The 23836-nt window shown below is 37.8% G+C and overlaps 1 protein-coding gene across 2 annotated transcripts in view; it reads right to left on the reverse strand.

Annotated features, from left to right (window-relative positions):
- Window positions 1-601: 601 nt before the first annotated feature.
- ACTR2 (actin related protein 2) overlaps window positions 602-23836 on the reverse strand; it is a 36037-nt gene continuing 12802 nt past the window's right edge. The window contains exons 3-9 of one of the 2 annotated variants that reach the window (XM_082426652.1): window positions 23443-23658; window positions 19927-19999; window positions 16316-16452; window positions 14822-14971; window positions 10515-10660; window positions 6505-6637; window positions 602-3319 (exon numbers count right to left, since the gene is read on the reverse strand). In XM_082426652.1, coding sequence (XP_082282778.1) covers window positions 3149-3319; window positions 6505-6637; window positions 10515-10660; window positions 14822-14971; window positions 16316-16452; window positions 19927-19999; window positions 23443-23658 — 1026 coding nt within the window. In that variant the 3' untranslated portion in view covers window positions 602-3148. The remainder of the gene's footprint in view (window positions 3320-6504; window positions 6638-10514; window positions 10661-14821; window positions 14972-16315; window positions 16453-19926; window positions 20000-23442; window positions 23659-23836) is intronic. The other variant, XM_082426653.1, reaches the window with a different exon arrangement.

Genomic DNA, 23836 nt, shown 5'->3' on the forward strand with positions numbered 1-23836 from the left:
AAGCCCTGGGGGACTCTGGCCGTGAAGGGAGCACTGGGGTTCAAGCACACAAGTTCATGGAGCAAGAAAAACAAAAATACTCACATCTACTCCCCAGACCCCATCCTCAAAGGCTAGTATAAAAGTAAGAAAGGGCTGGGTCAGCTTAATAAATTTTCATCTGTCTTTAGTTGCTTTGTTAAAAATAATATGCCTAAAAGTCTGCAGATGAGGTAAGATGTTGTTGAAAAGAGGCATGTTCCATATAGATCTCTCGAGCATTCCTAACACTGCCAAAGCGTCCTTAAATCTTCCGGGAGACAAAACAGTCTCCTAGAGGGAAAAAAGTCTCTAATAGAGCTATAGCTGTGATTTGCTTTTATTCCTAGGTTTTTTTCCCCCACCTTAGGTATTTAAAATCGTATCAGAAATAAACATCATACCAAAAATAAATGATTTTTTGTCAAATAGTAGAAAGTCACTGAACTGAACTTTCCCTAACAACTAGCATATAAAGTTGTCAATCCGTCTTGCATTAGCAAAAACGAAAATATGAATAAAAATAAGAAAATGAAACCAAAGAGAAATACTATTAAGAGGAAAAACAAAGACAAAATTCAAATTTACTTTGAAAAATCTGATTTTATTTTCTGAATCAAAAAGAAGTGTATTCGTGTTAAATTTAGAATGTTTAACTTTCCATTGATCTCTCAAAATACTTTCCAAATATTGTTGACAGTGCTCAGAACTGTGTAAAAGTTAACATCCAATACCACATTTTAAAGAAAAAAGTTTAAATGCAGGACCTATTTCTAAGAAACCCTTCTCAAAGGTCAAGGCATTGGCAATTCTAATTTTAAAAGGAAAGAACTTTAATTATTGGAAATTTAAGTGACAAAGGTTTTCAAGAGCTATGTATCAGATCTCTTCTAAAACAGAAAAAAGTTTAATTTCTGAGGGACTCATACCTGACAACTCCAATTAAACATGATACTTCCCCACCCCACCCCCAAATTACTAAATGCATTATTTCACCTTGGAATAGGAAAATTATAAAATGTAATTTAAAAACTATACTCTTTCTATATATTAATACATCATTTTAACTGTCATGTTTGCTAGCAGAATTATAAAATTAAAACCAAATTCTACATTCAAGGGACAAATGACAAATGCTTTCATTGCTTTATTTAAGAGTCTATCCCATTCTTTGTTGTCTTCTACCCCCATATTTTAAAATCATGACCAAAGGTCAGAAGTCAATCCATTTACCTGAAATGAACAACTAGTAGATACTGGTCCTACATCTGTGTCCTTTAACAACTCAGTATTCAAAAGGCTGGGGGGGAATTTATAAGGACATGACTTAGGAACACTTTAGAATTCCAAAGTGACTCTGATACCCACGTCCCTAAAATCTAACAGACGTTATTCATAGGCTATTCACGTGTACTGAAGCATGTCCAGCATGCAGGCGAACTTCTTTTACTTGTTCAAATTGAGGTAAAACAGACAAAAAATACATATTAACAGAAGCTGCATAATTAAAACTAACTTTCTTTTGCTGCTTATTTCATATAAACTGATTTTTAAGTTTCTTCACAAAAAAAGATATGCTATAGCCAATAATTTCTCCAATTTCAGTCACCAAAAAAAGTACGCTTCTTCTTTCAAAGTCGTTATTAGTAAAGAATGTTTTGAAATGAAGAAAAACGTTTTTCTCCAGAATTTGCATTTTGTACTTAGAGTGATACAATTTCTTATTACTTTATTTTTCAAATTTAGAAGGCATTCAAGTCTGGGTACTATCTGATATTTTTTCAGATACCAAGCAATACCGACAGGATTCATAAATATGGTTTTCTGACAGGTAAGTTGGCTAACATTTACAAAATACCAACAACTCTTCTTTCAAGCTTAAGATGGCTGAGATTTAGTAGTTATGATGAGTTTTTCAGTACAAATACGCATTTAAATCTTGATTTTTTTTGGCCAACATTTTAAATAGTCAAATTTTACTCCACTTCCAGGTTTTAAATGAAAACATAGCAACAAAAAAAAACTAGTGAAAATTACCCAACTGGCACAAGTCCCATATTTCAATGTTACTTTTAACCCAATAATTATAACCTACTGCCAGTAATTATTTATATGTATCTACTTGTTTTTATTAAATAAGCACTGGTCGGTTATATAAAAGAATTTTGCAAGAATGGTACTTGGCACTGGGTTACCTTAATGCTTCTGGTATTAATAGAAGCACTTAGAAAAATACCAGCTCTTAAGCACTTTTTGTCTGTAATTTGAATTTCCAAAAGCTTTTTTTCAATGTTACTTTTCCATTGGTAGATTCTAGGGAGTTTAGTCCCAGTTGATATGGTTGATTTTAAAAAACAAATAAAAAATCCCTAAGTCACATAATGATGGGACACTACACTTGCTTTTTACAGCATATGGAAACAGTTCCAGGCAGACCAAAAGTAGAAGAAAACCTGCCAAATCAAAGTATTGTAAATAAAGTTCATCTTACGTACCCCAGAGCAGAAAAGCTCAAAAATCAAAAAATTAAAATCAAAACCCCACCCCTTCCCTCCACGCAAAACCCCAACCCCAAACACTTTAGTTCTGAGCCTACCATTTCCCTAAAATGTTAATACCAGAAGCTTTAAGGTACTTAAAGCCGCAGCAGTAACGGTAGAAAGCGCCACACCACAGGGGAAACGCCACAAAGGGTTCAGCAGCCGCCCACTCAGTCCTCACCACCCCACCCCGATAACACATAAAAGCTCCTGTGGAAGTTGTTTTTTCTTATGCTAATAAAGGCATACCACCTAGTGTGCTAAAGACTAAAACTAGCAGCCTTAGAACAGGAAAGTGAAAATAGGAAGCCTACAGGAATGATCTAAATGCCTACTTAGGAGAAACAGAGCAGCAGACAGGACCCTGGCCCTCTTGTGTTTGCAGGGAAGTGGTGGAATTAAGCAGTCAGATTTACCCACATCAACACAAATTTAACAAAACTTCTGCAAGACACCAGAATAAAACCTGACCTTTCCAGTCAAAGGGCACAGAGAGGCCTCATCCATGTCCTGGAGTTGAATGAGTTCAAAGATTGGCAATAAAAGAAAAAAGAAAGCATTAGGGGCGTGATGGGAACCAGCTTCGCAGTTTATCGAACAGTCACCCCAAGTTTCTCCAGCACACGAACACCCTTTTCTTGGTATTCCTGTCGGGTCATCCAGAAGTTGTCTTTGTCCTTCATGATGTCCGCTAGAACTGCGCCACCCAGGAATACCATGTGCTTTCTGCGGGGTGGGTCTTCAATGCGGATCTTGAATTTCTAAAGGAGAAAGAGGAGATGATAAAACGTCACACGCATGGCACTTTCTGCTTTATGAAAATGACTTTTTCTTATATTCTCTTGTTGAATTCTCACAAAGGTCCTGTGATGTAAGTATCTCAGTCAGAGAGAGAAATTTTGTAATTTGCCCAAAACTCACAGCCAGGAGATCACACATCCATCCCAGTGTGCTTAGAACAGTCGCAATGTACACCTGTGGCCCCATCGTTAACTACACTCCTTGTCACCCTCAAAAGCAGCCTGATTTGAACAATGAATTCCATGCTCGCCCTATCAAGAGCCCAAGTACCAGAGCCCTGACTGTGACAGGTTTCCCACTAATGGGCAAATCACCTGGCCAGCTGTCAAATGAAGAGTTGGGATAAGAGGACTGCTATAGTTTCTTCAAGGTCTCACGCCCCTATGATTGTAGTCCCGTGCAACAGAGTAAGCTTTAAGTTCTCTCCTTATAAGCAAAGCTCACTTTCTATTCTCTCAAATCCAAACGAAATGTTCTCAAAATAAACAAGGCCAAACACGGTCAAAATAAATTATGAGGATGTTGGAAAAAATGAACACAGTAACCAAAATTAAAGACAAGCAGGAGAAGTTTTATAGTCTGCAGCCACTATTAACTAACAAGGGCAGACCTCCATCTGTACGGTCAGTCAACACCTGAAAGAGAAACCTCAAAATGAAGTAGCAGTTTTATTTACAAAGTCACAAATCCCGCAAAAAGACTCAAAATAACTGTCATTCTACATTGTCTTTACGTGACATAAATGAACTGTAGGATCTGTCATAACATATGACATAGAAAAACATCCGTCTACTTATTAATTCCGAGGCTAACCTACTGTTCTAACTGTTCTAGTTACTTTTTTTACTCTTTGGCAGGGGTCAGCAAACTTTTTCTGCAAGGGACCAGAGAGTAAGCACTTGAGGCTCTGCAGGTCTCTCTGGCAATCCCTAAAGGCAGCCAGAGACAATATGTGACGATAGGCAACATATTATGTGACAAAAGAATGGGTCTGGCTGTGTTCCAAAAAACTTTATAGAACAGCCAGGTTTGGTCCAGGGCTGTGGTGTGGCAGCCCCGCTCTCAGGGACACCTGGCTAGCCCCTGAGGACACCACTGCCCTGCAGCTTTCTCAGCTGGCTGCTGTTTCTCTCTCTCTCACTACCTGCCTAACTCTGGAGGTGGGTAACGGTAATTCTTGTTCACTGTTCTCTCCCTCCTCCCTGCAACTCCACAGCCCCTCAGAAACTCATCCTATCTGACTATCCCATCCACCACCCCCCTTTGCCCAGGGCAGCTACAGATGCCCAGGTTATTCCTCCTCATTCCTGCTCTGTGGCGCGTGTGCGTGCTCTCTCCACCATGTCCTGACATCATCCTCAGTGACCCTGTCTTTCTCTCCCTCACTGGGCAGAACACCAACTCGGGTGATCAACCCTCTTGCTCCACCCCTGCCCTCAAGCAACTGAACGCGTGTCAGAGAAACTCAGCATCTAGCTTTACACGGTACCTCAGCCGAGCCCCTCAGTGCCGCTCGGCAATCCCTTCTCTCTCGCACTCTCCGAGACGCCACTTCACACCTCCTCATCTATTTCATAAGCCTCTACCAGCTCCTCCGTCCTCTCAGAGCCTCCTAACCTGTCTTGTGACTTCACCTTTCCTCCTCCCTTCCCTCAACAATCTATTCACCACCCAGACTTAATGATCCTTTAAACAAGTCAGATCCTACCATTTCTCTGCGCAAGATCCTCCTTCCTCAGTAGGAGGAAAGCCCAACTCTTCACCGTGGCTGAGTAAGGCTTACATCCTGACTACCTTTCTGAGCTCACCTCCCAGCCCCGCCCTCGCTCACTCTGCTCCAGCCACTCCTGCACACTCCCACCAACGTGGGGCTCTTCCTGCCTGGAAGATTCTTCCCCCCCGAGAGTCAGGCTGCCCACTGGCTCACTCCCTTCAGGTCTTTGCTCAAAAGTTATCTTATCTCACGGGAGTCCTTCTCTGATCACACTACACAAAGGAGCACACCGTCTCCCCCAGTCACTACCCCCTCTCTAGCCCCTAACCTGACTTCTCCATAGCGCTTACTACTACTGATACATTATTCACAGACTAGACGTGGGGATTATTTGGTTTTGTTCACCACTGTTTTGCTTCTCCCACCATCTAGACAAGTGTTTGGCACCTAGAAGGAGTTCAAGAAGCATTTGCTACATAATCATCTGAGACTGACTTTAAATTATATGTATACTCAAAGTCAGACAAATGAGTGAAGTACTTAGACAACATGGCTCCTTTTGAGTCTTTTAATTTGTTTAATGTATGAGCACATACACAATGTAATTTCAACAATTTGAGTCACAAATAAAAGATGTGACATAGTGTCTCTAATACATACAGCACTCTGTAGGATGTAATCTCATTATCTAAACTGATCAAAGTTGGTGAGATGAACCTCAGAGATTAATTTAGAATTAAACAACTCTTAATTGAGTGCATCGTATGTATAGTGTACTTCACACAGTCCAGGATTTGTAGAAAAAAAATCAATGCCAAATAACCACCAACTATTCCATACTAGTTTAAAAATTTCTTCCTACTCTACACACCAACAACTACCAATTAAAGTCTGTTTCAAGAGCTATGATAGTTGACAGGGATGCAAAAGAATTGGAGACACGGTGTTGTTTACAATCTGATTGGGGAGATAAGACATATGCAAGAAACAGCCAGAAAATAACTCAGAGTCAGAAACATGAGACAGTCCAAGAGTAGCACTGAATGCTGACTACATATTAAAAAAACAAGTTAAAAAAAGCCAAACAAACCTAAGGGGGCCTTTCTCTCTCCATAGTACAACAGGTTCTTCCCATGTACTTACAGGCACCTCTGGTTCCAGGCTGTTTGTTACAGATGAACCAAAACATCTGGCCCTGGACTCAGTTGCCTCGATACACTGAATACAGAGGTACCCGGGCACTAGGACCGCTCTGAGACAAAGCTCATCTTGCACCATTTACTTCTTCCTACCTCTTCACGGCTACACTAGACTGCATTAGGAATTTGTTTAGAACGACTTCTTGCTCCCTCTGGTGGCTGTCAAGATTCACAAGCTATTTTACAGGGTTTTAAAAGTATGTTAACAGTTGGATTATTGATTGATACTTACAGAAAGTTTTTCCACATCTCCCTTCAACACTCGTTCTAAGTAAAGCTGTTTAAGCTCTCGTTCCAACCGTGATGGCAGCCCAGGGTACATAGTAGACCCTCCAGAAAGCACAATGTGCTTATAGAATTCAGATCTAGAAAGACACAATAGGTATTCATTAGGGGTTTCAGATTAGGAAAACAGTATCTCAGAGTTGCTTTTATTTACATCAGCCTCAGGTGGTTGCTGGGAGAATTAAATAAAATTCAACATGTAAACCACAGGGCTGAATGTCTGCTATTACTACTGTTAATAGATAACAAACCCTCTTTATATATAAAATTATTAGCATTTTGATGATAATACTTCTAAAGCACGTAACATTTTCTTGCAAATGTAATTGAGTCTTTTAGTGATGACCAGTTTACATTACAAACTTGCAGTATTTGGACTGTGCTATCACAGTGCTTCCATGGAGCCACTTAGATGTGGTGGTTCAGTATACTTAACCATATTCTACCACGATTCCAGTTCTTGCTTTTGAAGCTTTCCCTTTGGTTCCTCTGCTTGGAGGCTGTCAGCTATTATGTCTGCTTAGACTGATGTGTTTGCTGTTTAGAGCAGTCCTCGCTTTCTTCCTTAAATGTGCTGCTGGTCATGATACCAGATAATCAAATCTAAAATAACGGCATATGTAGTAGAAGTAGTATCATCTGAGTGAGGGTCTGAGGAACTCTTCTCCTAGTAAAACTCAGGAGCTAAGTCACATCCATCTTGGCCTCATTCAAACTCACTTCCAGGTTTTTACTTACTTTCAGGTTCTCAAGGGCTCAGGCTATTATAATTCTAGCTTCTAGAAGAAGTTCTGTATTGTATTTAATTGCAGAAGTATGCACACGAGTGTGACGTAAACTAAGCAGTTGAGGTATAGCTACATGTGGTATGTGCCCATGAGCATTTATTTTTTTTATTTTTTATTTTTTTAATTAATTAATTTTTATTTATTTATTTTTGGCTGCACTGGGTCTTCGTTGCTGTGCAAGGGCTTTCTCTAGCTGTGGCAAGCAGGGGCCACTCTTTGTTGCGGTGCGCGGGCTTCTCATTGCGGTGTCCTCTCTTGTTGCAGAGCACGGGCTCTAGGCGCGCGGGCTTCAGTAGTTGTGGCGCGTGGGCTCTAGAGCGCAGGCTCAGTAGTTGTGGCGCACGGACTTAGTTGTTCCGCAGCATGTGGGATCTTCCCGGACCAGGGCTCGAACCCGTGTCCCCTGCATTGGCAGGTGGATTCTTAACCACTGCGCCACCAGGGAAGCCCCCCATGAGCATTTACATGTATGCTTTCAACACACAGGACACACAAAACAAAATTTGAGTTGTGCTGCTTTCCAATGCTAGCAATGTGGAGAGGGTACTGAACCTAACTCCAGTGCTTTAGGAACACCAAAACTTTAATCACTACCAACAGGAATGCACTTTTAAATATAATTTTCCTATTACTGATCATTAAATCAAGGGACAAAAGCATCTACCCAATCCCTACCATGAGAATTTATCATAATTATGAAGTCTAGATTAGACTTTTGATCATCTTCCATTAGATTTATAGCTTTTTATAAGCCAATTGCTATTTTTATTAATTTCCATTACCAGCCTGTTCCCCAGCCAGCCCACAAAAATTAGCGGGTTATTTCATTCAGGGTTAAATAAAGAAGTAGGCAAACACTTGCTTAATAAAATGCTTCTGAGTGAATTTCTCAATAACTTGACTATAAAGGAGAGCTTTCTAACTATGACTCAAACTCTAGATGCAATAAAAGATTGTAAATCTTTTTATATAACTAAATAAAAACAAAATTTTGTATGGCCAAAACACCATAAGCAAGAGACAAATGAAAAATGACAAAATGTCTGCAATAGATATCACAGAGCTAATATAAAAAGAACTTTTTCAAAAACTGAGAGAAAAAAATTCTTTTTAATTCCATAGAAGAACAGGCAAAAGCCATGAACAGATAATTCACCAGGAGAAGATATAAACATGGCCCTAGACACAGAAAAATATATTTAACTTCAATCTTAAGAGAAACGCAAATTAAAACTAAATTAAGATATCATTTCTCACTCATTAGACTTGGCATAAAAGTAAAATGCTGAAAAACTCTGTGAACAAGCTGTTGGGGACACAGGTGCCCTCATATATGACTGGTGGGAAAGAGAAAGGGTACAACTTTCATAGAAGGGAACTGAGCAATAACAAAACCACACACATTTATCCTTCAACCCAACTATTCCCCCAGACATTTTTTCAGAATATATATGTCCAACAATACAAAGATACAGTGTGCACAAGGTTATTAACTGCAGCGTTATCACTGCATTATCACACTGGAAAAAAGAATGCAACTGGAACAAAGAATAAGGACAACCCCTAGGAAGTGGCAGATGTAGAGAACAAACATGTGGACACTAAGGAGGGAAAGCGGGGGGGGGCAGGGGGGATGAATTGGAAGATTGGGATTGACATACATACACTAATATGTATAAAACGGATAACTAATAAAAACCTGCTGTATAAAAAAAAGGCAGTTTTAGACATAAAAAAAAAACTTGTTTAGAATACATTAAGTGAAAAAAGCAAAGTGCAAAAGAGTATTTACAGTATGCTACCTTTTGTGTAAGAAAATAAAAAACAGAGGGAGGAGGACCAGGGTGAAAGACAAGGGGTGGGGAGAGTGATACTTCTGAGTATACTTTTTTGTATAGTTTTCACTACCTATTCAGAAAACAAAATTAAAGATGAGCCGGGAATATCCTGTGCCACAAAATAGAAAGAAGTAGAATGTGCTCAAAAAGAGATGAGGGCACATCAAAGGACACAGGAGCTTGCTTGAAGGGGCTCTCACAGGCGAAATCAGGAACAATTTAGCACCAAAATGAAATAAGGCAGTAATAAATTATAATCCACCAAATAAAATCATGAGACCATACTGATAATAAACAAACAAAACAAGGGAGAAAGGAAAAGGACTTCCTTATGCTAGAATGCCAACTAATAAATACAGAATGACAGAATCAGAAAAAAATCACCTTTTTGCAACCATCACAATAAAAATGGATTTCGGCAAGAATCATCAACAGACGCCAAAAGGGGTGGGGGGCAGAGTTTGATGAGGAACAGGAGATTTACACAGTCTCAAAGTATTTTCCCACAAATTACTTAAAAGTCAGGAAAGGAAAAAAAAGAAAACCTAAACAGTGGAGAAAATAGGAAACTTCATTAAGAGTTTAACTCTAATATCACCAATTAGGAGCAAACAGACATCACTTCTGGATTTGATAACCTGAGAAGGACACATCACTTAAGTACTGTTCTAGCCAAAAATGCACAACCTAAATCTAATCATGAGAAAACATTCAAACCCAAATTGTACTCTGCAGAGATATCAATGTCATAAAAGACTGAGGAACTATAATAGATAAAAGGTGACTAAGAGACGACTAAATACAATGTGTGACCTTAGATTTGATCCTTTACTGGAGAAAAGAAAAACTGTATAGAGGACATTATTGGGACAGTGAACAAAACTGAAATACGGATGGTAGATAAAAGTATGTCAGTAATCAATCCCCTGAACTCAATAATGCACTGTGGCTATAAGAGCATAGCCTCATTCCTAAGAAATACAAAGTGAATATTAAGGAGTAAAGAGGACTTAACGCATACAACCTACTCAAATGGCTCAAGAAAGAAAAGAGAGAGAGAGAGAGCACACAAACATGCAGTGTTAAAATCAGTAAAATGGAAAACTGGATAGTGTACAGGAGTTCTCTATTCTAGTCTTGCAACTTTCAACATTTAAACTATTTCAAAATAAGTTTAAAGAGGCATCTGAGACACAATGATATATGCTGTTCAACAACCAGTGTCACCCTATCAGAAACCTGAGTGAGACAATAGACAACTTGGTCATTCTAGCTATTTATATTCCATCTATTTCTGATAAATAACTTTGAAACAACCATTTCTAATGTACCTGGTATCGATGTCAGCTGCCTGGATTGTGTTAAAAAGCAATTCAGCAACACCTACTCCCTCAACATTGATCAAGTGAGGCTGAAACAAAGCTTCTGGTGCTTCAAATCTCTCTCCCCCAACTTTGATAATGCGGCCATCTGGGAGCTAGAAACCAAGAACAATCAGGTATCAGCAAAAGATTTTAAAAGTTCCTAGTGTTCTTTAGATGTTAGTACTTATAAACTTATAAACACCTGTTCTAGAACCAAAATCCTTATCAGCAATATATTTCTCCTAAAATACATTTTTGAAAAAAGACAAAAAAGGTAAATTAAATACATCAAAATAATTGTTTTTATTATCATGCTCTGTTCTGCTTTTAAAATGGTATGTCACGCCCCCAAACAGCAGGAATTTCTTGGAGGATTCGCCAATGCACGAGTGAGTAATGTTCCACTGGTGTGTGCAGGTGAGCACTACAGGTGGCGCTGATCGCCCGTGGCAATTGGATTTTTGCTGGAGTCAATGTTGCTTATCATTTTAACACATTTGTGAGTTTATGGATATTTTTACCATGTAGCACAGACACATTCAATTAAAAATTTTAAGTAATTTCTTTCACCAAATAATTACTCTGGGAAACTTTATTATTTTGTCATCAAAACACTTTATATCACGTGTGAAACTTCTGTCAAATCATTTAATCCAAAAAAATTGTATGATCAAGAAAACTTAAAGAATATTGACCTAGACTATTTATTAGGCAATTCTGTTGTATCCTACTTACTAGGTCCTATTAAATTTTAAATGATAATGAATAAATATAACTTTAAGAAAATGAGATTTAAACTGGTCAGATACCATTACAACATGACCTTGTACAGAAAACTCTTAAGTTACATCATGTTTATATTTAATTAAATGAGAAATATTAAACAAAAACTCCCTCACAATTCATTGAATTGACCTAAGTAACAAGCATCCTTGTATACGCTGGCATTGGACACACTTCTGTATGACATACCAGAATTAGTTTTACATTAACATTTCTAACAGTATATTTGTTTAAAATAACATAATTACAATAATTATCTTTAGATTCCAAAACTGACTTTCCAATATGACAAAGCATCACAAAGCAAGTTCTCTAAGACATTTACCCCCGTTTGCTATGATTGTTTACAAGTATGTACAAGGCAATCACTCCAAAATTGTATTTTTATAAATCACATCAATGTCTTTAAAAAAAAATTTACCCTTAAAAAAAAATAAACTTTAAAACCCAAACTTGAAATCACCCCAAGATACATGGAAAAACTTCACATGGCAGACTGTTACCAAAACCTCTGTACCTGGCCCTTCCAGCCTCTGATGGTGTGGCTCTTCTCAAAGCTCTATTTGCAGGCCAGCCTGGGGCCACCTACCCTAGGAACTACTACTACCTCTTGGAACTGTTAAAACTGTATGCTTCCCATTTCTTTGCACCAAATCTTACCCTTTCCTTTATTTGTCCATCTTATCCCTCTTCATTTACTCATCAGTTCACTGTTTATTTGTTGCATGTATTTTTGTAACATACCTCAAACTCTCTGAGAAAGGAGAATAAATAAATAAAATATGTCTTACACTTCTAGTTCCCTTATCCTCTGCCTCATGACACTTTCTTGCAAAGTCAGGTAGGTGACAAATTATAAATCTAGGGTAACTGTCAAGAAGGCTTCAGGAAAGAATCCCCAGAGCAAATCTGGAGATCATTAAGTTGCAAAGTATTGACTTATTGACTATTTGGATCAGTATCTTCTAAAATTAAACAATATAACTTATAAAAATTTATAATTATTTTTATTTATTCTTTTTTTTAATTTATTTATTTAGTTTTGGCTGCGTTGGGTCTTCATTGCTGTGCACGGGCTTTCTCTAGCTGCGGCGAGCAGGGGTTACTCTTTGTTGTGGTGTGCGGGCTTCTCATTGTGGTGGCTTCTCTTGTTGCAGAGCACGGGCTCTAGGCGCACGGGCTTCAGTAGTTGTGGCACGCGGGCTCAGTAGTTGTGGTTCGCAGGCCCTAGAGTGCAGCCTCAGTAGTTGTGGCACATGGGTTTAGTTGCTCCGTAGCATGTGGGTCCTGGACCAGGGCTCGAACCCGTGTCCCCTGCATTTGCAGGTGGATTCTTAACCACTGCGCCACCAGGGAAGTCCCTATTCATTTATTTTTGTTTTTGTTTTCTTTTGGCTGTACTACGTGGCATACAGGATCTTTAGTTCCCCGTCCAGTGATCAAACCCATGCCCCCTGCAGTGGAAGCACAGTCTTATTTTAATTTTTTTTAAAATAATTTTTATTGGAGTTCAGTTGATTTACAATGCTGTGTTAGCTTCAGGTGTACAGCAAAGTGAATCATGTATACATATACATATACTCTTTTTTAGACTCTCTTACCATATAGGTCATTACAGAGTATTGAATAGAGTAGTCTATGCTATATAGTAAGTCCTTATTAGTTATCTATTTTATATATAGTAGGGTGTATATGTCAATCCCAATTTCCCAATTTATCCCTCCCTCCCTTATCCCCTGGTAACCGTTTTTCTTTTTTTTTTTTAAATATCTTTATTGGAGTATAATTGCTTTACAATGCTGTGTTAGTTTCTGCTGTATAATGAAGTGAATCAGCTATATGTATACATATATCCCCATATCCCCTCCCTCTTGATCCTCCCTCCCACCCTCCCTATCCCACCCCTCTAGGTCATCACAAAGCATCAAGCTGATCTCCCTGTGCTATGCGGCTGCTTCCCACTAGCCATCCATATGGAAGCACGGAGTCTTAACTGCTGGACCACCAGGGAAGTCCCTATAATTATTTTTTAAATGACTATTATGTACATATTTGTGATAGGTTGAGTTTACATGAATCAAATGGTTTAAGAATACTTGCTTTGGGGCTTCCCTGGTGGCGCAGTGGTTGAGAATCTGCCTGCCAATGCAGGGGACACGGGTTCGAGCCCTGGTCTGGGAAGATCCCACATGCCGCGGAGCAGCTGGGCCCGTGAGCCACAATTACTGAGCCTGCGCATCTGGAGCCTGTGCTCCGCAACAAGAGAGGCCGCAATAATGAGGCCCACGCACCGCGATGAAGAGTGGCCCCCACTTGCCGCAACTAGAGAAAGCCCTCGCACAGAAACGAAGACCCAACACAGCCATAAATAAATAAATAAGTAAATAAAATTTAAAAAAAAAAAAAGGAAAGCTGGGAACAGTGATGAAATTATCTTTCTCAGTTAAGACTTTGATGTTTTAATTGAATACATGCATACAGGGGCAACTAGAGAAAGCCCTCACACAAGAAACGAAGACCCAACACAGCCATAAATAAATAAATAAAATTAAAAAAAAAAAAGCTACATACTATATTAAAAAAAAAAAAGAATACTTGCTTTTATTGCCTATCACTCAATTTCATTTTAATAACTACTAGATCCTAGCAGCACCAATGACATATTGGACATTACAATTCTTAGTTGCTTGGGATGCCCTGTTCATTGTAGGATGTTTAACAGCCTTCCTGCAAAGCTGTAACAACCAAAAAATGTCTCCAGATGCATTGATCAAAGATGCAATATGGAAGTACTTTATACCCAGATGAATGACAGACTTAAAGATAGCAATATATTAAAAATTCAGGGAGGATCAACTCCCCTAGTGTAAACTATAACTAGGTTCTAAGTCTCATTAGTTTCAATTTCAAGTTAACATTTGTTTTGAACATCTCATTAAGAAAATACTAAGTCAGGAAGACTGCCACCTACTGAATTATAAAAGCCATCCTATAGGATGACCACTTCCCAAAGTATCTTAGAACACCAGCCCCATGAAATGCTGAGGAATACTGCAGTCATGTACAAATCAGCATATCAAAGGCTCTGAGAAGTCCTTTAATAAAGTGAAATCAACTCTCTCCCAAACTTACCTGAAAATGTAGCCCCCATTTTAATTTTTGTGAAATACCTATTAACATCTCACAGAAATAACATTACGTGAAACCCATGCTGAAAAATGCTACTCCAGGTACTAGAATCTCAAAATAATATCTCACATCTAACTGCATCCTAAAGTAGAAAAGCAATACATGATTCTTGCCTTATTTCATGTTATACGGTGTCCTAAAATAATTAAATCATAGAATCATAATGTAGAAAGACATTAAAGATCACACATATACATAACAACCCAAACCAAAAATACTGGATTCCAAGAAAACCTCCTTAAGCACACACCAATAGTCAAAGTTGTAAAACCACATATATATTATACACTGGAAATACTTACTGTGTAAGATTCAACTAGTACTGTGGTTTCTAAGGCCAGTTTCTGCTCTTGCTCAATATTATACCCCACATAACACAATTTTTCTTTAATCATGCGAACCGTTTCAAAATCAGCAGAATGGTTGAAGGCGTAGCCCCGCAACAGAAGCAGCTGGTACAAAAAAATAGCAGTAAATCCACAAGTAATCTGAATGAGTTCAACTCTGCAAAAGCGATTAATGCTCTCTAAATATGTCACATCAATACCAAATGCAATGGACAGTGGAGCCTTTGCTCTTACTGAGTATTTCAGAAATGGGAATATTACTTGCCATAAAAGGATTTATATTTCAGTTTCACAGAGAGACAGAATTAATAGTTCATGAATAATAAATGGCCAAAATGAGCAAAATATCTATTAATAAATAATATTTTACACTGGACTCCTGTAATTCTGCAATTTGCTCAATCAATGCCATATTCATGAAATACCCCAGGTCTTAACGAAGTTTTATCCCTAACTTCTATTATGTCTGACACATATTAGATGGGCAATAGCATTTGTTAAAAAAAAAAAACCCACATAATATGCATCATAAACAACGTTTTCATATAAAAACTTAAGAAGACAAATCCCCTTATCTTTGTGCTTACGTTCAAAAGAAATCCCTTGGGCACTCCTTTGGTAGTCACCTTTGAATAGAATTTTGGCTTAGAATGAGAGTATTATAATTCTCATTAACAATCTTATTATTACTTTAAATGAGATTAAAGGAGCCCAATGTCAAGGTGAAGACTTAATGCAACCTAATTTATTGCACAGATTTCATCCTAGAACAGTCTCTTCACAGCAGCACCAATGACATATTGGACCTTACAATTCTTAGTTGCAGGGGATGCTCTGTTCATTGTAGGATGTTTAGCAGCCTTCCTGCAAAGCTGTAACAACCAAGAAATGTCTCCAGACACTGCAAAGTGTCCCTGGGGGGTAGCATCATCCCTGACTGAGAGCCACTGACCTGGAGAGAATACACTAACTACAGAATTCTGGTACAGACAACATTCTAAACCTTTTTTTTCCACGTTACAAAAAACCCACATGCCTCCAAATAGTGGCCTTATATACTTTATCCAGCAATGTTTTAAAGAAAATTATAACTAATTATATTCACAAGTACACTTTATCATACACCTGTTCAAAGGAAGGTTTTATGGCAGAAAGGTTGCCTAAGTTGTTCAAGGAAGTTTCAGAATCTTCTTCCATCTTCGAAATACCTCTCTACCCATTCCTTGGGAATAGTAAATATAATTATGTAATGATGAACTCTCATTAGTATACAAGAGGTCACGTGTGTGAATCTCAAATGGATTTTATATGAATAATGAACTGGGCCACTTCTCTGGTGGTGCAGATTAGCTAGAATCCTGAGATGATACATTCAATTTTGTGTTAAGTTGGTACACACAAACTACAAAAACTAATTCTATGATATATGATATTTTTTTTTTTGCTTACCTTGATAAGATATCTGGTAATATCCCTCCCAGCAATATCCAGTCTCCTGGTAAGGTGAGGGAGAGAAAAGCCTTCATACACTGGGCAAATGTGAGTCACACCATCTCCAGAGTCCACCACTACTCCAGTTAATAAACCTGTGGAAGAAGCATGAGGTTGTAAATAAAAAGCCAAATCAGAAAAATCAAAGCCAGCAAATTTCAGATATTAGTAAAGAAGCCAAACTAGAAACGTCACCAACCAGAACGGTCTAAAAGCCAGCATTTCTTTATTATTTGCTTATTTTGCAGCTTATTTCGAATACACAGACACTGAAGTCAGTGTTCTCTCACATGCCTCCTGTGAGACTTTTAGTCTAATCATGGGCTACCCCAGGAGATAGCCCTAGGACTATTTTTCAGACCTAGGACTGAAAAATACAACATGGTCTTTATTTTTCCTTCCAACTTAATCTGGATCCATGAATTCCCTTAAAGTAAAATTTTCGAGAGCATCATGGATAACTTTTATGAAAACCATTGTGAAAGGTAAATATTACACAAGTTGATAGTGAACCTGTTGAAATAATCTAGTTCTTTATTATTATTTTTGTCATATGAAAAACTGTGTTGTTTGGAAAATGTGTTGATACTAGATAGCTAGAAATCTGAGAACAATTCATCTTGACTAGCCGAAGGATCATTTCAATTATTCACCAGAAACCAAAAAGACAATGTCAGTTAAACCTTTTAATAAAAAACAGCAAAGAAGCTGCCTTGTTTCTCGTATGTGCTATTTAAAACTATAAATGGCTGCAAATTACTGTTTCACCTTTTGTGTCAGGGTTAATTCAGGAAAAACAAAACAAAACTTTTTCTGACTGATGTTTTCTAGTAGTTTTTAATAGTCTAATAATATTTTTAACAACAAAAAAAATTTTAAGCAGAATATGCATTTATCTACAATTTGCTCAAGCATTCTTTTATCATTGTCCCATCCCTGAGGAGGCACTCTCCCTCTTTCTTATTATGCACTAAGTAAGTAACTGATTTATCTTGGAATACGTTTATTCAAACCACCTCCTACTGAAGTTGATATCATCTGTTTTACCTTGACTGATTTTTTAAGTTTCATAAAAATCATACACTGCCTCTTAAGGTTGCATTCTTTTAAACAAGAGACTTTCTCTATTGTAAAAAAGAAGAATCCACAATATCATTAATTCAAAAATACTCCCAGTAATATCAACTGAAGCAGCAATTTACATATTTTATTTTCCAAATAGACCTTCCCATCCAACCTCACCTTATTTTCTACACTCCCACTAGGTTACATACTGGCCTTTCCCTTACGTATTTGACCGGATTCCAGTGCCACACCCTTCTGTCGCTGGATTATTCATTCTTTCCACTTCAGTTCCTAAGGATTCTTTAAAGCTCAATCTAGTTCTTACCTTTCCATTTATACCTTCCCTGACCACTTTAACCTCCAGTCCAGACTCCATGATTCGTTATTCCCCTCAATCCTGTCTGCAAAATGCAGTCAAACATACTTTCCTAAATCACTGTGTCACCTCCCTCTTATTCAAAAACCTTCCCTGGCTCCGAACGCTGCTTCTTACTTTTCTTGGTTTAACTGGTTGCACTAGCCACCCTTGTTTAAGAAGGAGAATTTTTCCACAGCTTAGAGTTCTTTTGATTAGTATTACTGGACTATCACTTCTCAAAATTAAGAATTCAACAGTTAAACAAAAATAGCTAAATATCAGGAATTAAAAGAGGGTACCTTCTCCTTGGACAGAAATAAATTTATGAATACTGCTAGAAAAATCTGTTAAGGTAAATTTCATTCAAATACAATTAAAACAAAAATTCATTTCAGCAGAAGTGTCCCATCCCCACCCCCTAAATGGAACTATTATTATCACCTATTTCAAAGCTTAGATTCAAAATTTTTAATATCTATTTTTCCAAAGTATTTTCTAAAATAATTTCTGAAATTTACTTTTTAAAAAAAAAATGAAACAAAATTACCTAGATGCACACAAGCACTGACTACTCACAGCTGGGCTGTAACTGCCTTAAGGACAAGGAGACCACACGGAGCTTACGGAGGAGCTTACTTTACTCACTGCCACATCCTCTGCACTAAACAGAAATCAAGGCACCTGCTACACTTGGTGAATGAATAAAGCCTCTTTAAGAATTTAATTCTCCCCAAGTACTTTCTTAGTATCTATATGTAGTAGTAAAGACAGTTTAAAAACCCAGTATGTATTTTTTTTTTTATTTTATTTATTTATTTATTTATTTATTTATGGCTGTGTTGGGTCTTCGTTTCTGTGCGAGGGCTTTCTCTAGTTGTGGCAAGTGGGGGCCACTCTTCATCGCGGTGCGCGGGCCTCTCACTATCGCGGCCTCTGTTGCTGAGGAGCACAGGCTCCAGACGCGCAGGCTCAGTAATTGTGGCTCACGGGCCTAGTTGCTCCGTGGCATGTGGGATCTTCCCAGACCAGGGCTCGAACCTGTGTCCCCTGCATTGGTAGGCAGATTCTCAACCACTGCACCACCAGGGAAGCCCCCCAGTATGTATTTTGAAAAGTGATTTTTACTCATGCATGTGTAGAAGCAGATGGATCACCACAATATTAGTTTGTTTCCCAAGTACAACTGACCCCTGAACAACACGGGGGTGAACCCGCATATAACTTATAATTGGCCCTCTGCATCCATGGTTCCTCTACATCCCCAGATTCAACCAACCACGGACCATGTACTGTAGTATTTACTATTAAAAAATATCCATGTATAAGTGGACTCATGCAGTTCAAACCAGCATTGTTCAAGGGTCAACTGTATTGTCACACACTGCTTAAGTACTAAGGCTTGAGACTTAGTTGTCACCTCCTTCAGAAATCTTCTCTGACATGCTGAATCAATTTCTGTATCTTTTCCCCATTAGATTCTAAGTCCTTGAGGCATGTTTACATTTTAAGTGCCTAACAAACTTTGTAGCACATATCTGACGGCCCCTTAAGTTCTGGATAAGACCATCAGGATATAAAGAGTTCTCCCTACATGGCTACAATTTTATTCCCAATGGACAGCAAGGCAGTTACTAACGGCAGTACCAAGAAAACACAGTAGCTTCCCTCCATTAAATCCACCTCAAAAGTTAGGAAGGCACTCTCAAATGTCTGCCCTTTCCTTTGTATTTAATCTATTATGTATTTGACAAACATGATTTATACTAACCTTTTTGGCTCTATTTTTTTTTAACTGACAATTCTGAGGACAAATTCCATTTTCATTCTCCACTTTATAAAACATTTTTTACTTTAAATAGCCTAAAAGAGGGAACCTTCTACTTTTAAAAAAATTGAGAAGTTTCTTTTTACCTAAGTCTTTCATTGTTTAGTAAAGAAAATGAAAATGTGTATATTTTATTTGACAAATTTTAGAAATTGTGGAAATATCTGAATAAATATTTAAAATATTTGAATAAATATAAATACATAAATACTGTGCTCTTCTGGGACTTACAACTTACCGAAAAATCAAACTCCTCTGACATCAAACATATTTAATAAATATTTGCTGAATTGATTATACTAAAAGTTAAGCTTCACCTACCTTGAGCATACAAAGTCAAAACTGCTTGGATGGCTACATACACTCCAGAAAACTGGTAAGTTTCAAACATTACCTGAAAATGCAAAAGGAAAGGGAAAAAATTAGTATCTAGAAATTACATAATAAGTATGTATAAGGTTTCTTGATAGTCAGAGTGGATTAGCTATCCAAAATAGAATCAAAGAACCCAAAAGAATCCTCCATTCTCTTTAGCTCTTTTTGCCTCTACTGAAGTCCTGCTGTCACAGAGCTCCAATTTTGGGGACAGATTTTTGAATACACACTAAGTCCCCAATCATTTCATAAGTGCTACAAAGCAAAGATTTCTGAGTGTTTTAGTTAATGGCTAATTAGAGTGAAAGAAAGCATTCTGCTTTTGAACAAGCCTCTCTTCTCAACTGATGTCCCTTAAAGGAAATATCTTTTAATTTAAAGACAAACTATAGAAATTGCTTAACTGCTTACCTTCGCATCCCTCTCCCTCAAGCTGGGCCAGGAAAGACTGTGGCTCTACCTCCAGCAGTTAAAAAAAAAAAAGCTAATAAAACAGTAGGGCAGGAAAACAAAAATAAACACAGTAACTCCTGAATGCTGGCAGATCCTGAATGCTCAGCAGCTGAGCCTGCCCTCCCCACTGGAGCCAACGCTGCGTTCCACTCTCTGCCAAGGTACACTGCAGGGAGGAGTTCCCTCACGCCCTCTCTGCTCACAACCACGCTCATTCTCTGTAGTACAGGTTGGATGGGAACATCCTATAGGATTTTCTCTGTCATCTACACTGAGCATTCCTTGACTGGCAGTACTGACTACCGCTATGAATATCTCATATTTAGAAACTTAACAACTGACCACAATAAGACTTATATAGAATTTAAATTTTACAACTCTGGGGAATTCCCTGCGGTCCAGCGGTTAGGACTTCGTGCTTCCACTGCAGGGAGCACAGGTTCGATCCCTGGTCAGGGAACTAAGATCCCACATACAGCGTGGCGCAGCCAAAAACAAAAACAAAACCAACAAAACTGAATCACTGTGCTGTACACCTGAAACTAACACAACATTGTAAATTAACTATACTTCAATAAAATTCAATTAAAAAAATAAAAAACTCTAAAATACATACACACATAAATAAATTTTACATCTCTGAAACACATACTCATCAATTAAGCAACTAGATATTCTAAGTAGTATTCTACTCCATCATCCTTTATTCCCCCACCACAGGGATGAAAATGGAAGAGTAATGCTATACAGTTGACCCTTGGAAACACAGGTTTGAACTGCGCAGGTCCACTTAATTGCAGGTTTTTTTCAGTAAATAAATACTATACCACTACATGATCCGAGACTGGCTAAATCCAGTGATGCAGAACTGGAATAAAAAGGGCCAAATGTAAAGTTATACACAAATGTTTGACCGAGGGGGGTTGGCACCCCTAACCCTGCGTTGTTCAAGGGTCAACTGTATTTGCATTTATCAACTTGACAGTCTGTTAGAATTTGTTTTTACTTATAAGATCATTAAAAAGTATTTGTAGTTCTAATACAACTTTCTGGATGAGATTAAAGTAGGGCATTATCAGTCATAGCCAAATTTGCACTCGTGAGTAAAAAAAGAGCATTAAACTAAAGATGAGACCTTAGAGTGCAGTAAGACTAATTCTTGTCATTTTTGCAGATTAAAAAAATATGTGTCCTAGTCAAATAGCTAGTTAGTGGATGACACTATACCTGTCATCTCCCTAACTTTTCATTTGAAAGAAAACTTGGTTTTCATTCTGGTATTGTGTTACTTTCCAAAAGAGGTTTCCTTGTGTAGTAACCTTTTGATTTAATGCAAAAATATCTCTGCACTCTGATTTTGTAATGAGCTGCTAAAAATAAATAGCAATTACAAACGACTACTTATCCATCACAAAGTATTAGTGATTGTAAACCATTCAGAAAGTGTAAAATGCAATTAAAATATGAGCTAATACAATAAAGCCCATCTTTCATAGTTTTAGGGGTGGCTAGGGGAAAAAAGTAATAAAATATGAACCATAAGAAATGATATGGATTCTGTAGCTAAAACCATGATCTCAAAATTTGAAAACACTTAATATAAAAATTCTAAATCTCTTCCAAAATTTCCATCAACATCTAAACATAGCCACTGAGTAAAACAAGATATTTACATTAAGTAGTATCTGGAAAGCTACTAAAATACAAAGCAATTATAAGTTTCTATCTCATATATAACAAAATGAGAGACAACCTTGAAAAGTTACCTATCTATACTATTAAGAATGTAGACTTTTTGCTCTCTGTAACTGCCTACCTCATTAGCCGTTTCAACCTCCATTCCCAGCTCTCCCCTATCTCCCTGGCCCTTAGCTTTCTCACCTCTGTCTACTATCACTTCTTTGGTGAACCATATTATCTATATCCTCATGACTCTCCCAAGTTTTCATCTCCAGTCCCAGACTTCCCTCCTGAACTTGATCTTAATAACCATCTACTCGACATTTTTGCTTGGATGTCTAATGAAGACCTAATATGTCCAAAACTGAGCTCCTGATCCATTTCCCTCCCAAATCCTGTTCTACTATCTCAGTCTTTCCCCATCCTCCAGTTACTCAAGCGAAATCTTTGCAGTTATCCCTCTATTACCCACATCTAAGAAATCAGAATATATTTTGGCCCTACCTTCAAAACAAGAGCCACAATCTGGTCACTTCTCATTACCTTCTCTGCTACTACCCCTAATCCTAACCATCATTATCTTGTGCTTAGGTAATTGAAAAAGTCTCCAAACTGGTCTCTCTTGTACCCTTGCCTCCTTATGTTCTATCTACGTTCAACACAGCAGCCACAGGAACCTAAATCTGAGCATGTCCCTTCCTTGTAATAGCTCTACATTTCACTTGGAGTTTAAATCTAATTCCCTATTAGAGCCTACATAGCCCTAGATTGCCCCATTACTTCTCCCACCTTGTCTCCTGTTGCTCTCCCACACTGGCTTCCTTGCTGACTCTCTAATATGCCGGGCTTGCTCCCATTTCAAGACCTTTACACTGGCTACTCCCTTTGCCTGGAATGCTCTTCCCAAATATATTCTGGCTAACTCCCTTTGTTTAAATATCACCTTCTCACAGACACATACTACCACATTCTATGAAAAACGCAGCCTCCCTACATTCCCCATCCCCCTTAACCTACTCTTTTTTTCCCTTCAGCATCTATTATCTTCTAACAAACCATTCAATTAACTCACTTTTTGCTCTTTTGGTCTGTTTTCCCCTGCTAGAGGATAAACTCCACGGCAGCAGGACTTCGCTTTGTTTACTGGTATATTCTACTTATAAGTAATGACTAACATAGTTAGGTGCTCAATAAATAGGATCTGGGAGAAAATAACAATTATTCTTATTCCCTTTATTCTTAAGGACAACGGTAAGATAAAAGAAAAAACATGTGCTTTAACATCACATCACAGAAACACATATACACGCAACCCATCTAAAAACTTACCTCTACAATCTTCTCTCTGTTTTTGGTTGGGTTCATAGGAGGTTCTGTGAGCAAGATTTTACAATTCCTGGTATCTATGTTAAGTTTCTCTGGTCCAAATGTATAGTCCCACAGGTGTTTCATGTCATCCCAATTTCGTACTATGCCATTTTCCATTGGGTAATTAACTTCTAACATTGAGCGTAATTCACTTGCCTCATCACCAACCATAAGATCCTAGAAAATTATAATATCAAAGCTTTAGACCAAATTTTTGTATAAAATACCTTCAGAAAATTATCCTCCCATAATATTTTGGAAAACTTGGGAATAATTAATTTTAATCTTTCTGGCACTTTCAGACAAAGTTCTTCATTCCACAAGTTAAAAAGATCTTTTCTTTCATGAACAATGC

This window comes from Balaenoptera physalus (genome assembly GCF_965194825.1).
Source record: "Balaenoptera physalus genome assembly, chromosome: 15".
In the NCBI taxonomy this organism is placed as follows: domain Eukaryota; kingdom Metazoa; phylum Chordata; class Mammalia; order Artiodactyla; family Balaenopteridae; genus Balaenoptera; species Balaenoptera physalus.